The sequence below is a fragment of the Rhinolophus ferrumequinum genome, chromosome 7 (assembly GCF_004115265.2).
Source record: "Rhinolophus ferrumequinum isolate MPI-CBG mRhiFer1 chromosome 7, mRhiFer1_v1.p, whole genome shotgun sequence".
Classification (NCBI taxonomy): Eukaryota; Metazoa; Chordata; class Mammalia; order Chiroptera; family Rhinolophidae; genus Rhinolophus; species Rhinolophus ferrumequinum.
Window position 1 is genome coordinate 93,040,666 of NC_046290.1, and position 14,881 is coordinate 93,055,546.

Genomic DNA, 14,881 nt, shown 5'->3' on the forward strand with positions numbered 1-14,881 from the left:
TCTGCCTGGTAGAAAAGACAGATGTATGGATAATTATCATAGAACGATAAATACCATAGATGTTGTAAAAGTAATAAATGTCATGACAGCATATTTTTAAAAATAAAGTTAATAAGTAAAATTGAAAATTTAATGAAAGCAAGACTAGTTTACTGGCTTATCTTCACTGGAACAGTTTCTTAATTTACTTTCATCATTTCCATAGACAGTATAAACTTGTATGCATCATTGCTCTAAACCATTCCTGAATGTAACATTCCACTCTTGACTGTATGCAAAAAGTACATTCATTCCTTCTGCATTTATTAGTTAGCATTCCATTACTTTTTCAGACTTTTTTATCCCATAGTTAATATTGGCAATTGACTTTCTTTTCAGGAGCCTTTCTTCACAAAGCAATATTTTTATTCACTTAAAAGGAGACTTCATATGCAGTGATGAATAGAACCACAAAATTATATTGAAGGTCAAATGCTAAACTATCAGCTAGGTCAGTCATGTTCCTTTCGTTTGACTTGTAGCTGTGGAAGAGAAGCGGTCCCAGCTCTTCACCCTTCTCCAGCCCAGCCTCCTCCCGCTCCCAGACACCAGAGAGGCCAACAAAGAAAATAAGGTAATTAGTTACTATTGGCTGTGTGGATTAATGAAAGGTCAGGAAAGGAGGGAAATCTTCTTGACTCTTAGGCTTTCTGCAACTCTGATTTGGAGAATCAAATAAATTACCATCTAGAATAGGGGTGTCCAAACTTTTTTTCAACGTTTTTTACCAAGGGCCATGTGCGGTAAAATACACAAACAGCCGGGCCACTCACTCGAGGTGAAGTACGTATTGCCTCACTTGGTTTATTTAAGTAAACTAAGTATGTTTTTGGAATTTGCTGCGGGCCAATTAACAATGGATTGCAGGCCGCAGTTTGGACACCCCTGATCTAGAAGGACAGTGAAGTATCCACCTGAATTGCCCTCAGCTCTTACAGTTCTTTACGTACTGGCTGTAGGGGCCTCTGGTTCTCTTCCTTCTACTGCACAAGTGATTAGCATGTAAGTGAAGGCCACACAGAGTAGAATAAACAGAGTGCATCATGTCGGTGGGCAGTAGACTTCATGTTCTTGACTCAAGCTGACCCTCTAAGTACCTATAGTCGACTAGGACACCACTCGCTTAGGGATCAGATCTGGGATGGAGCTCTCAGAAATGTGGCAAGTCGTACGTAAGGTTTGGAAGCGAATTGTTTTGTACTTGTTTTCAGACAAAGGCTTCTGTGTGGTTTCCACGAACTGCCTCCCTTCATTTCTGTGGGAATTTTCTTTTGACTGACTTTATTTTTTGTCCTGGCATACTGAGATTTCAAATCATGTCTGTTTTGGACTTTGGTCGTGGTAGTTAGGAGGGTATGTTACCCAGTATTTTTTGTCAGGAAGTCTTTCTAAACTTAATTCTGTGTTTTCCTCCTTCAGAGACGAGGAACTTTCTCATCATTCTAGTTCTTCCACTCCATTAGTAACTGACAAGGAGTCCCAGGGAGAAAAAGGTAAGTTGATAAACACGCCAGAGTGGCTTGTGGTGGTGGTGGAAGTGTTTGTGGAGGGTGTATAAAGACGCCTCCCTGTTGGAAACACACTTTCAGCATTGCTGTGTGAAGGGACTGGTACATATAGACAGAAGCTCCTGTCCTTCCGAGATTTATGGCCGGCTCAGGGAGAAAGGTGACATACATAAATAGAGCAGAATCGGGGGTAATTTGTGGCCTGGGGATAAGCTTCAGTTGAGGTATCTGAACAATCCAGGAATTATTTCCAGCAGTTGTATGATGCATCTGGAGTAATTCTCTCTATATATCCTCTTGACTATTAGAAATCATCTTGCAAACACCATCCAAGAGCCCACACCGTGGAAGATAGAATCTTTCAGATACCCAGTGAAAATTCAGTGTCAACCATGTGGATAGATACACCTGTGCATTTCTGGAAGAGGGGAGGAAGAAAACAAATCTGTACTATTTCTTTCTTTAGTTGTAGATACAACCACATGGAAGAAACAGAACTCGTGGAATTCCCCAACTACACCTGGCAGCTCTGGGCAGCGTAAACGGAAGATTCAGCTGCTGCCCTCCAGGCGAGGGGACCAGCTGACCTTGGTATGGTCTTGTCCATCTGCCTATGGCCACCCAGCTTAGCTCTTCTAAATCTTAGGGAGGCTAAGTATCGATTTCTTTCAGTTTCTTCTGATTAACTTGACTTCTCCTTTTTCTCTTGGGTAGCCTCCACCTCCCCAGCTTGGATATTCAATAACTGCTGAAGACCTGGACTTTGAAAAGAAAGCTTCATTACAGTGGTTTAACAAGGTCTTGGAGGATAAGACTGGTAAGCAATACAGATTAGTTTCACGCTCCAGAGAGGGCTTGTTTCCTTTGGTTTTGTTTTGGTCTTTCATCTGAGAAATCCATTTGGGTCGTCCATGGATTCTGGAGAACGGTGAGCATTTCCAGACAAGTTATACTGAGACCCTCAGCATCCTCATGCTCTACAACATTCCATTGGAAGGAATTCCCAAACCAGGAGGGCAACTGGGTCTTCTTTCTTCCTCAGATGCCGCCTCGAACTCTGTCACTGAGAACCCACCTACCCCTCAGCCTTCTTTTACTTTCACCCTGCCTGCTGCTGGGACTGCTTCCTCGCCAACCTCCCCCCCGGCCCCAAGCACCAACCCGCTGTTGGAGAGCTTGAAGAAGATGCAGAATTCCCCGGGCCTCCCCTCCTCCCCAGGTGAGTGGGAGAGCTTCCTTTAGAGCATGTAATGACATCAGCCTTTGTTGAGGTTGAAGTGAAAGCATCATGCCTGTCAGTCTCTGGACACTGTAAGGGTTAAACCTGCTCTGGCTCACCAAACCTGAGCTGGTACAAGCTTAAGAGCTTCAGGATTTTCTAATCAAGACACTTTAGGGAAGAGGAAGGAGCTGGAACTCTTAAAGCTGGGGAAGGCAGCTTAGGTTGGGTAGTCAAATGGTTCTTGATTTGAAACCCAGTTTCTCGCTGCTCTGAGCCTTGCTGTCATCATCTGTAAAATGAGAATAAAGCTTGCTTCAGGAGCTGTTGCTGAAGTGTAAATGTGATCACATGGTTAAGATGCCGTCACATGCTTATTAGGCCAGAGCCAGAAAATAATAATAAGCACTGTTCTCTAGGTCCCCAAGGACCTGTTGATTGTCCCAGCCCCAGGCCTTCGTGGCTCTGCATGTACACACACCTGTCACTGCACTTCACCATGTGGAAGTGTGTTAGCCAGAGCGCGTCCCAGGCCGCAAGCACACAGACTCTCTCATTCATGGTTCTGTGCTCTGCACTTGGCCTGAGCACGTGGTAGGTGGACATAGTAAATCTCTGTGAGGTGAGTAAGGTGTGTCTAGGTAAGTAACTGCACTTGACTTCAGGTGGTTGGATTGTCCTTAGTTTCCACACATTTAACCCCAGTTAGGCCCAGTTTTATCCCCTTCTATCTTACGTGAATGGTTGAAATAACATTTCCTTGATTTTAAGGAATGACTAAGGGCCTGTGGTATAGATTTAGTCATATTGGTGACTCTTGACTATTGGTGAATGTCTAGATTCAAGAGTGTGCTGGGTAGAGTGAGCGATACAGAAGCATTGCATACCGTCACATGGGAGGGATTCGGAGCTCACTTTCTCTGCTCTTCTTGCAGAATCTGCTGAAGTGGCAACCGCTGTGGCCCCTTCGCCTCCGAAGACACTCAGCCTCCTGGGCCCTGTTGGCTCTTCCCAGTCAGCACCCCTTCCAGGCACCTCCTCAGACTCCAAATCCACAGTCACTTTCTTGGGGCTGCCTCCTGCTGCTTCTGCAGTACCAGCCACTGACACCACCAAGTCCCCTCTGGCCCCTCAGGCTGAGCCACCTGCCAAATCCCAAGCCCTGCCTGCCCCATCCCCCACCCCCAAGCCAAGTATTCTGTCTGGAATGCTTAGTACCCCACCTGCTAACCCTTCTGCCTCTGCAGCTCCTGCTGGGTCTTCATCTCCCCTGTTCGAGCCCATTTTTGGGGCCATTCCTAAAAGCGAGAAGGAGGGCCCCTTGCCATCTAGCCCATCCAAGGTCACAGCCTCACCCTCTTCCGGTTCTGCCCTCCCCACGACTACCAGCACCTCATCTGGCAATTTCAAGCATGTCTTTGGCAGCATGGGGCCCCCTACATCTGTGCCCTTGCCAACTCCCTTCTCCTTCACTCAAACTACTCCAGCGACAACCTCAGGCGTCCCTCTGTTCACTGGCCAGGCCGGTGCCACCTCAGCAGTAGCTGCTGTGACCACAGCCATCACCTCCACAGACTCAGCCTCGAAGCCCACCTTCGGCTTCGGTGTGAGCACAGTGACCAGCGCCATGGGCAGCGTGACTAGCACCACCACGTCCACGTCCCAGCCTTTCCTCTTTGGGACTCCCCCTGCCTCTGGTGCCAGCTTTACCCCAGCCATGGGCCCCATATTCCAGTTTGGCAAGCCTCCTGCCATGCCTGCTTCAACAGCAGTTACCACCTTTGGCCAACCCCTCCCCAGTGCCGTGCAGGCGGCCGCCAGCAGCAGCGGCGGCTTCAGTGCTTTTGGCAGCAGCCTGACAGCGTCCGCCCCGGGCACCGCCACCCAGCCCACGCTGACGTTCAGCAGCACGAACAGCCCGGCATTCAACATTCCTTTCGGCGCAAGCACCAAGGCCCCTCCCCCATACCCAGGAGCCACCCCCCAACCTGCATTTGGGGCTGCTGACGGGCAGCAGCAGGGCGCTACCAAGCCAGCCCTCGCCCCCAGCTTTGGCAACTCTTTCTCTTTTGGAAACTCTGCAGCCCCGACCCCAACGGCAGCACCAGCGGCCCCAGCCCAGCCAGCCTTTGGCAACACTACGCAGTCAGCGTTTGGTTTGAAACCCACGGCCACTGCCTTTGGCACCCCTGCCAGCACCCAGCCAGCCTTTGGCAGCACCACATCTGTGTTCTCCTTTGGTGCACCCACCACCTCTGGTTTTGGAGCTACAACCCAGACCACCAGCAGCGGGACCAGTAGCTCAGTATTTGGCAGCACAGCACCGTCACCCTTCACATTTGGGAGCTCGGCAGCCCCAGCTGGCAGTGGGGGCTTTGGGACCAACGTGGCCACCCCAGGCACCAGCTCCACCCCTGGAGGGTTCAGCTTCGGAGGACAGAGCGGGACCACTGGCGGCACAACCCCGTTCGGGGGGGGCCTGAGTCAGAACACCCTGGGCGTGCCCAGCCAGAGCACAGGCTTTGCCTTCAGTGTGGCCAGCGCGCCGGAGAGCAAGCCCGTGTTTGGAGGTGAGGTTGGGGTTGGCTGGGTCTGCGGTGCCAGGTGCTGTCCTAAGTGCAGCAGTCTCCACTCGGGGAGCTTTGTATTATGGGTGTGAAGAGACAGGTGTTACGTATAGAAGGACAGTCAGGTAGCGATAAATGTGTTAAAATGTATAATTACCGACTGAGGAGGAGCAATTTAGGTCAAGGAAAGCCTTTGAGGAAATTAAGTCAAGGCTGTTTGTGATAAAAGGGTTGTGAGTGGAGATGAGCAGGTGTGTGAGAGCTTTGCAGGCACAGGAGAGCCCGTGCAGAGGCCCAACGGCAGAAACAAGCGAGGAATGTTCATGGCCAGAGCAAAGCAAGGTGTGGCTAGAAGGGGAACGATGAAAACGGCATGAAAGGAGGTGGAGAGGTAGGCAGAGCGGAAGGTCATTCATGGCCAAGGTTAACAGTGTGCATTTCAGTACTGAGGGTAATAATCACTCGAATTTCAAGCAGAACGGTCTTACGTACCTACCATGTGGAAGATGAATTAGAAGTTTTGATTCTGATAAATTCTGTTTCCATAAAATATGAGAGAAGACCTTGGGGAGTGGATTAGCATGAAATGTGCACAGCGGAGGGCATCTGGAAAGTAGTCACTTTGGTGAGTGGAAAAGGAAGGTACTGACAAAGTAATGGAACTGCCAGGCGGGTTTGAGGGCTGGCAAATTGCGGTGATGGATTTCAAGTGAGGCCAGTTAGCACTGTTGAGTGTGTTCCCCCAGAAACATTCAGTTACAGAGGTGTACACCTGAAATAAATGAGTAGCTGGTAAAATTCAACCGGTTTAAACTCAAGCAAGTGTAGCAGGAGGGGCAATGGACTTGGAGGTCTTGGCGAGCTTCGGAGCAGTGAGCTGGAAGAGAGTGCAGTACTGCCAGTTGAGATTTAGGAACTAGGGCAGTTCTGGTGGTGACAGGGTGTGACCCCGGGAGCAGGTGACCGAGGTTGGGGAGAGGAAGAGATAGGGGTGGCAACGGCAGGGCCTCAGGGAGCAAGAAAGCTACGTACCCCACATGAGGCCGAGACGAGTGCCCACGAGACGAGGCACCTTCCCTGAGGGGCTGTAGGGAAGCAGCAGGGCCGTGAGGGCAGGGAGTCTGCTGACAGTTCCAGTGGCCCCCTGGGCAGGCTGCAGAGCCAGCAGGGTGGCGGGAGTGGTTGGGTTTGGTGGAAGGCTCAGGGGGGGAGGGGAGGGGACAGGTGAACAGGGAGAAGAGGCTTATGAACGAGGTAAGTCCTGATAGAAGAAGGGAGGTAACCTGGTCAAGCTAGAAGGTGGGGCTCCACTGACCGTCCCCTTCTGCTGTGCTTTGGTGGCCAAGGGAATGCAGAGGCTGGACTCCAGGTGGCCTGGAGGCCACACTGAGGGGCTTTTTCTTGCTACAGGACCGTAGTTAGCAGGTTCCCCGGGAGCACCAGGGGTTAAGATTTCTCCTGTGCAGTTCCTCATGGCGGGTGACCCACACAGCAGTCCAGGTCCCCGGTGTCCTGTGAGGAGTACCCCCAGAGAGCAGGCCTCTCCCTAGGCTCATTACCGCCTGCTGTGATGCCCTCTGCTCACTGGCCTAGTCACTACAGTTCTCTGTTCTCTCTTCATTCTAGGCACCTCCACACCCACCTTTGGTCAGAACACCTCTGCCCCTGGGGCGGGCACATCGGGCACCAGCCTCTCCTTTGGGGCGTCCTCAACACCCGCCCAAGGCTTTGCTGGAGTGGCACCTTTCGGTAAGCTTCGCAAGTCCCTTTGTTGCCAGCGTGACCTGCTTGTTCACTCCTCTCTGAAAGGGGTGGGGTGGGGCGGCCAGTTCCTGGCTCTGAGGCCCTCTGGAGGTCAGGCTCCTAAGGAGAGAAGGGCGTGGCCTGGCTGAGGGTCCAGCACAGCCCAGGTCTGCAGCTGGCAGTGAGGTCAGAGAGGAGCCACCCGAAGCAGAATTTCCCAGGTCACTGGGAAGCCAAGTAAAAGTGCCTTCCTGGGCAGACGTCTGCCAGACTGATTCTGGGGTTTTGCCTTTTTAATAGGCCCTTCCCCAAAAGCGGTTGCTACCGCCGGGAAGCCCAGTTCAAGCTCCCACAGTTCTGTTGGCCTAACTTTCCAAAGATGTGTTCTCAGGTAGAGCTGCCCTGATGAGCTCTTGTTGAATCTTTCCAGGATCGGCTGCCCCTTCATTTTCAATTGGTGCAGGATCCAAGACCCCAGGGGCTCGGCAGCGCCTGCAGGCCCGAAGACAGCACACCCGCAAGAAATAGCCTCTGTCCCCTGCCTCCATCCCCCCACCCCTTGCCCCAACCTGGACCTCGGCACCTGCTAGGAAGAGCCTCTGACCTGTCTAGTACCACAAAGCAAACCTACCCTAGACCTCTGGCTTCAGCCCGGGGAGGGAGCAGCCCTGGGGCCACCTCCCACCTTCACACCCCCCACCCCACTGCGGAAGCAGAGCCTCAGGCCTCTTGGGGGGAGGGGCAGGATGTGGCAGGGCAGCAGCCTGATACCTTTACTTGAACAGTTCCACTGGGGAGGCTGGAGAGAATTAAAGAAACATCTGTACATATCGTCCACTTCCTTCCTGACTCGTTTAGTGTGTAAGCTCAGTCAGGCGGCCTCGCCCCCACTCCACACCCCCCACCTTCTCTACTGGAGGGTAGCAGGCAGGGCCCTGCCCACTTGCGCCTCTAGTATACATTTGACGGGGCTGGGGGAAATGGATTATCCCTAAAGCTTTACCTTGCTTGGCTATAAATGGTGGTTTTCTGGTCCCTTTCGGGGACCATGTCCCCATTTCTCGCTGCTTTGTCCCTCACTGGTTCCTTGCAGGATCTATTCTTTTTAAATGACCTTGAATCTAGCTTTGCCTTGGAGACCCCACTGGGTGCTGCTCCTGCTGTTCCACTTCCTCCTGCCAAGTCTGAGTCCGTGTTTCGTCCCCAATTCTGCCAGTTTGGCCCCTAAAAGCTTGGTGGCTCAAGACTGTTAGCCTGGCAGATCCAGGGGTGACCCCTCACTCGAGGGAGGGGAGCTCGTGGAGCAGGCAAGATGCCCACCACTGCTTTCAGCTGCCTCCTCGCCCACCCTCCCCGCTGGCTCACTGGGCACGTCTGCCTCCCCAGGATTGTGTGTTTAAAGCCTTGTCCCGTGTTACTTGTCTGATGCTCATGTCTATCTGATGCTCTTTGAATCGAGTTTGGAGGAAGAACTGAATTGTATGAGTGGCGGCATGTTGGTAGTGCCGGACTTAACTGTTTCGAGTTTCTGGGACTTAGCTCATTGAATGTGGAAAGTAGCACCTCTTGTGGCTACAAGTGCTGACTCCTGGATTTTCAAATGGTGTTTTGACTTTTAAGGGCTGGCAGCCCAGGAGGATGGGGCCGAGGGGAAACGAAGACCTCTTCTCTCTGCTTTCTCTCCCACCATCCTGACCTCACAGGAGGCGAGGTCACCCTTAGTACGTTAGCAAACCTAAGTTAATGACCTAGACTTTAAAATTCTGTTGTTTTACCCCAACAGGGCCTCCAACCCTCCCCCTTTTCTTCCTTTGTTCCCAAACCACATACCCCAGGCCCAAGAGCCTTGCTGCCATGCCCATCCTCTTTGGGAGAAGTATGAATGCGTATGTCTAAATTAAAAGAAAAAAAATATTTAAACATTTTTTAACAAAATAAAAATTTATTTTTGTATTTAAGCTAAATTGCCTTTTAAATTCCTTCAAGCTTGGTTCATTGAGGTGGTTACGTATAAATGCTATTGATAGGAATTAGCTGTACAGTTAAGTTATGCCTGTGTGAAGAAGAAATGCTGTCCCAGGCAGCTTTCCTGAGGGACTAGAGCTCCTTCTGGACACATTATATAAAATGTAATTCTTATTTTACAGATAATGTGACATAGATGTAACTAGTCCCCTTCCCCCTTTTGTGACTGAGGTTGAATGTTTTATGGCAGGGGACTGCTCTTCCCCACCCCCAAGAAGAGCTCCATGAGTACGTAACTGTCCGTGGGGCTGCGGAGGGGGCCTGGACCTCACGTCCCTAATACCTGTTAGGGTACGGGGGGGCACGGGCCTAGAGATCAAAGCTTCTACCTGTACCTTCTATAAGGTAGCCCCTCTTAGTTTTAGTACCTCAGTGCCACGGGCTGGACACTTGGTCCAGGACCCCCCTGAAGAGGGTGTTCTGGCACGGCCTGAGTGTGAGAGAGTGTGTGTGTGTGTGTGTGTGTGTGTGTGTACATGTACGTGCACTGGACAGGAACGGGAGGCTGGGACTTTCCATTACAAATAAAGACTTAATTCCTCTGAGTCTAGTTGGAATTTTTAGTATGAATGTGAGATTTTTCTCCTTGCTTATGTCATTAAGAATAAAAAAAACTGTGATCTATCGTAGACCATGTCCTGCCTTTTATTTTTGTGGCCGCACTTCTCTCACCAGCAAGAAGAACACGGCCCAGGGAAAGGACCCAAAGGACTCGGAAATCCACTCTTGTCTTTCCAGCTGGAGAAACAGGGTTACCACTTTCCTTCCTACAGCAATAAAAAGAATAGAACCTTTCAAAACCAAAACTGCTGCCTGGGGCTGAGGGCCCCAGGGTAAGCTGGGGGAAGGACTAGTGTGTTCCTTTCCTCCCACCCAAGAAGTGAAGGGTTTGAGTACCTACTATGTGCGAGGCGGAGCGCTAGGAGCAGCTGCTGCTTTACACCTCCGCTTCTTTCTCTTTGGGGCTGCGCTGGGTATATGTTCTGGTGCTGATGTTTCGGCCTGTGAGACTGAGCTAGGAGAAAAGTACAAGTTAGATGTGTCCCAATCTTCCAGCATCTTCCCAGGAGGTCCCCTACTCACCTTGGCACCTCGGCCCGTTCAAGTACAGCAATGAAGAAGCCACCAGTGAGTGTGGTCTCAGGGGAGGCCCGGAGGCAGTGTTCAGCCCCCGGAAACGTGCTAAGGCCTCGGTGGGGCCAGGAGGGCAGGACAGGTGCTAACCTGTGGAGAAGAAATAGCACAGACTTACAGGTGAAACAGCAGCCCCCGCCCCAAGAGCCTGGTGGAAAGCCACTACCTGAAGGTCCCTGCGCTCTGCTGCAGGGCGTCCCGTACCACATCTTCATTCTCCTCTTGACAAAGGGAACACGTGGAGTAGACAAGGCGCTGCAGGGAGGGGAAAGTGAGCGCATGGCACAGAGCTCGCTGCTGGAAGCCTGCCAGGGCTTGCAAGCGCTCCTTGCTTGGTGCACCTGCCCCGGGCTCCTCCAGCTGTCTGGTCACCATTCCTAAGGAAGAGCACGTTTTAATTACAGACTGCCTCATTTCATACTGACACCCCCACTTCACAGATGAGAACATCTGCCCAGGGTCACGAGATCTGAGTCAGAACTAAACCCAAAGCCAAAATGAACTGCTCCCCTTTCCACTCTAAGGTTGCTCTGGATCTGTGGGGCCCTCGGCCACGATTTCTCCGTGTCTCACCAGAGCCACTACAGGACGGATCCAGCAAGATGTACTGGACCTGACGGTAGCGCTGGTCTGAAGGCGAGACTGCCAGGAAGTCCTCCTCGGCCAGCTGGCAGCAAGAGACTCCCGTCCGAGCCAGCAGCGTAGCCATTGACGCCAGCCGCTTGGCATCCAGGTCAAAGGCAAAGATCTTCCTAGGGAAGCGGGCAGAGTTGGGGCGAACTGAGAGTTTATGCAGCATCTAAGGGACCACAGCTACGACATACAAACGTGTACATAAAATCAGGACACGTGAAAGTAACACTTAAAGGACCGCAAGTGCTAGGGATTCATTCACATTTCACACCTGCAACCCACTGGGAAGCTTAGCTTGGGGCTATACTGTGAACTGTCGTAAGTCCAGAAGGAAATATTTAAAGGGAAATCTTCCTTGCGGCCTTCAGACCTATTGGAATACTGAGTTCTTCATTTCTTCTCACCAAGTACAGTATCAGATCCCACTCCTTCCCCCTGACCATGGCACTCACCCTTGGTTCTTCAGAAGAGCAGCCAAGTGACTGGTCTTATTGCCTGGGGCAGCACACGCATCAATGACATGGGAGCCCGGGGGCGGATCCAGCAGCAGGGCTGGGAGACAGCTAGCCTGGCGGGGCAGAGCAGGGTGGCTGGGTGAACAGAGACTCCAGGTCAGGCCCTCCCACACGCGCCCTCCCTTCTCCCCCCTTCTCTACCTTGTCTTGCAGGATGAGGTGACCTGCTAGGTACAGCGGATGGTCATGCAGATCCGTCTGGGCAGGAAACACAAGCAGCTCTGACAACAAGGGATCCAGAAGAAAACACTTCCCTTTGAGGGCCCTTAGGTCCTCAAGGCTGCCAGGGAATAAGAAGCGTTCATTCAACATTTTCTGAATCCTTCCAGGCAGGGCATTTTACATGTTAGCTCACTTTAACCATTCATGAAACAAATGTATAAGAGTGCTATGAAGAAATAAACAGGGTGATAAGACAGACAGCAGTTACGAGCATGAATTCTCAGGCCAGACTGGTTTCAGGATGGGAGCATGGGCAAGTGCCTTCATCTCAGCCTGTTTGCACTTCTGGAAAATCGTAGGTATGAGGATTAAATGAGTTAATACATGCAAAATACCTGGAAAACTAGATGGTACAAATCAGGCACTCAATAAATGCTAGCCACTACTGCTAAAACGTAACCTCAGGAGAGGTTACTTTGGGGGGATGGAGTGTGAAGAGGGGCTGCAGGGGAGGTAAGTGCTGAGCTGACTCCTCATGGATGTGCAGTTAGTAAGGTGAAGAGCTGAGGTAAAAGCTACATTCACTGAACTGCAGCGGAGGGCTGTCCACTCCACCTGACCCATGTAGAAACAGGCCTAGAGAATGTCTCACTTCAGAAAACTATCAAGTGGCAGAGCCGGAATTAAACCTCCATTTTTAAAAAACAATGCTGCAAAATCCAATAACTTATTTAAGCATATTGATTTGGAAGGATTACTTTTCAATTTTGAATAAACGTGACTTAACAACAACGAAAAATAGTGCAAAGTTCAGAGGGAGCAGGGACTCAGTTTGACACATGCTGGGTCATGGTGTCTGTGAAGCACTGAGGAACTGGAGAGTAGGAGTACAACAGAGAAGTCGAGACTGGGAGACGAGGATCATCCCGTGAAGAGTAGAAGGATGTAGGAAGATACTGCGGGATACATTAGAAGAACAGGACTATGAATTTTTAAAAGCCAGAGGATGACAGGCCTTGGAAGGAGATGGAGAAACTGCTGGAAAAATAGAAAGGAAACCCGAGAGCAGTCACAACCATCCCGCCTCTCTTCCTGTGCTTTCCCCCAGTCCCCCCAGACGCCTCCCTAGATGCGGGCAGTCAGGCAGGATTCTAAGCTCACCTGGAAGCCCGACCCTGGTAGGAGAAACCTTGTCTCTTGAAATAATCGATCACGTTATCAGAGCATGTCTTGAGAGTGTTCACCCGCACAAATCGAGGCACCTGGGAGGCTAGGAAGCAATCAGCAGTGAGTGGGCAGGGATATGGCCCCCTCCCCTGAGGGCGTGGTGACCACCCCCCCTCCCCCGCGCCGCCCCCTGCCCCCTCCACGACTCGGCTCACCCAGGCCAGGCCTGCATCCCACTTCCAACAAGTCCTCATTCCGGCTCACACCTCGATGAACCTTGAGCCGGGCCAACTCAGCCTTCAGCCGAGCCTGGTGTCGGTTCAGCAGAGGCTTCCATCGGCCCGCGCCCCCTCGAAAGCCTCTTCCCAGCAACAACTCGTACACTAGCACCTGGGGTTGGAGAAACGAGGAGGAAAAAACCCTAAGCAGTAATGCCTTTGAACTCCATAGTGTTGCAACTGGAAGAGCTAAACAGACCGCCTGTCCAGACAGTAACAGGTAAAAATGAGGTACCTTGTCCAAGATCGCACAAAATGAATGGCAGATCGGGATTTGAAGCTGACGTCTTGCTTCCCAGGCCTGAACCCTTCCCCATGGCTGCTCACCAGCACAGCTCTGGATCTCAACCCTCCTCGTCAACATCACCCTTTTGTTTTACCTAAAGAGTCCCTGCCATTGCTTGCTACTTTGTACTTCTGTTCTTCCTTAATCTGTCACCTAAGAAGGCTCGAAACTAAAGCATTTTCATGCCACCTCAATTCATAACTCAGCGAGGGTCTGCTCACCCTCATCTCAGAAAAGCGACCCAGTAAAGCCACACCGTGGACGGTACGGAGCTGAGTCCAGGCGAGGAGGGACTCACGGCCCGACCCCGCCGCACCCCGCCCGTCACCTTGGCCAGATGCGGCCGCAGCTTCTTCTCCGCGCGTAGGAGGCCGGCGCTGGCGATCACGGCGTCCAGCACCGCGGAGTAGCGCTGGGTCTCGCACACCAGCGCGTACAGCTGCTTCACGTTCTGCGCGCGGCCAAGAGGACACAGGCTGAGGCGGGGGGCGGGCCCAGGCCAGCACCCCCGCCCGGGACCGAACCCCGAGCCCCGCTACCTGGAACCTGCTGGCGTACACCAGCCCCTTGATGGAGCCCTGGCGACTCTCCACGCCCGCCAGCACGGCCGCCGCCGCCGCGTACAGCGCCATGCTCTGCGGCCGCGCGCCTTTACGACGCTGTCGCGAACCGCGCCCGGCTTTGCGCCGCTGTCCGTCTGAACTTCCGGGGTCAAAGGGCACGAGGGTTCAGGACCTGGAAACCCGTGTCCGTCCAAGTCCCCGAGCCGTGTGTCAGTTCACGCTCCTGCTAGGGCAGGAGGCCGACCTTGAGAGCGCATTTCTGCACTTCTTGGAAGCTCTTCACTTTTTTCTTTCAGTCTCTCCCGATCTCATAGGCAAACAATGGGATTTAATGGTGTTTTAATTTAACTTCTGTTATTGAGGTTGAATGTCTTACGTTTACTGGTCATTTTCATTTCTTTTGTTATGACAACATATTAATGTCTTTCGCTCACTCATATACCATCTCACTCTTAGTGCCCGTTATGTATTAGCATCATATACTCTTGTTTTAGGTATTGTCATTTTTTTCCCCATTGTTGCTTTGTAATGTGGTTAAGAGTTCCTTTGGACAACGTCGTGTTTTCGTTTTTTGAATCTTTTCCTAGTTTCTGCCTTTGGTGTCATGTTTGGAAACCCCTTCACAGCCCTACAATGTAAAAATCACTACAGCTTCATCTTTTCATACTTAAATCTTTAATCCGTTGAGAATTCTGTTTGGCACATGATGTGAGGAAGGGCTCTCACTTTGATTCTGAAGGGTTCGCCCTTCGTGTATTCATTGTAATGATTGATTGACTGATAGGACCGGTTCCCCAGCTTGACCTCTGGGAGGACAGGGGTTGTGTAGTATTTGTCTCTGTGTCCCCAGCGCTCAGGTGATTTCTGATGGGTTGAATAAACCCAGTATACTTGTATCTGAAACATTTAAGTAGACAGGCTTCCGTGGACTCGACTACTCCAGCCTATCTAGTCTTGCATGGCTGACAACAGGTTGGCAAGCGTTTTGCAAGACGGTGGACTCTATCTAGTCTACATTAAAATTGCTGCGTTGTCTGAAGGT

General features: G+C 51.5%; 2 protein-coding genes across 12 annotated transcripts in view; one reads left to right on the top strand and one right to left on the bottom strand.

The window, feature by feature from the left end:
• POM121C (POM121 transmembrane nucleoporin C) overlaps window positions 1-9,730 on the top strand; it is a 32,053-nt gene extending 22,323 nt beyond the window's left edge. The window contains exons 6-13 of the mRNA XM_033110241.1: window positions 522-613; window positions 1,459-1,532; window positions 2,014-2,138; window positions 2,262-2,364; window positions 2,590-2,766; window positions 3,702-5,336; window positions 6,960-7,082; window positions 7,507-9,730. Of these exons, the coding sequence (XP_032966132.1) occupies window positions 522-613; window positions 1,459-1,532; window positions 2,014-2,138; window positions 2,262-2,364; window positions 2,590-2,766; window positions 3,702-5,336; window positions 6,960-7,082; window positions 7,507-7,604 (2,427 nt within the window). The 3' untranslated portion in view covers window positions 7,605-9,730. The remainder of the gene's footprint in view (window positions 1-521; window positions 614-1,458; window positions 1,533-2,013; window positions 2,139-2,261; window positions 2,365-2,589; window positions 2,767-3,701; window positions 5,337-6,959; window positions 7,083-7,506) is intronic.
• On the bottom strand, window positions 9,724-14,053 carry NSUN5 (NOP2/Sun RNA methyltransferase 5). 11 transcript variants are annotated; one of them, XM_033110249.1, is made up of 11 exons: window positions 13,816-13,989; window positions 13,605-13,727; window positions 12,928-13,102; window positions 12,707-12,815; window positions 11,525-11,663; window positions 11,321-11,436; window positions 10,809-10,987; window positions 10,402-10,612; window positions 10,185-10,325; window positions 9,999-10,111; window positions 9,724-9,868 (listed from the first exon to the last, which is right to left on the bottom strand). In XM_033110249.1, the coding sequence occupies exons 1-10, from the start codon at window positions 13,906-13,908 to the stop codon at window positions 10,039-10,041; spliced, it is 1,359 nt and encodes a 452-aa protein (XP_032966140.1). In that variant the 5' UTR covers window positions 13,909-13,989; the 3' UTR covers window positions 9,724-9,868; window positions 9,999-10,038. The 11 variants fall into 11 exon arrangements, with proteins under 11 accessions (XP_032966140.1, XP_032966139.1, XP_032966138.1 ...); XM_033110248.1 differs by having other exon boundaries at window positions 9,999-10,116; window positions 13,816-13,979; XM_033110247.1 differs by having other exon boundaries at window positions 9,999-10,116; window positions 10,402-10,490; window positions 10,809-10,983; window positions 13,498-14,049.
• Between the last annotated feature and the right edge of the window lie 828 nt (window positions 14,054-14,881).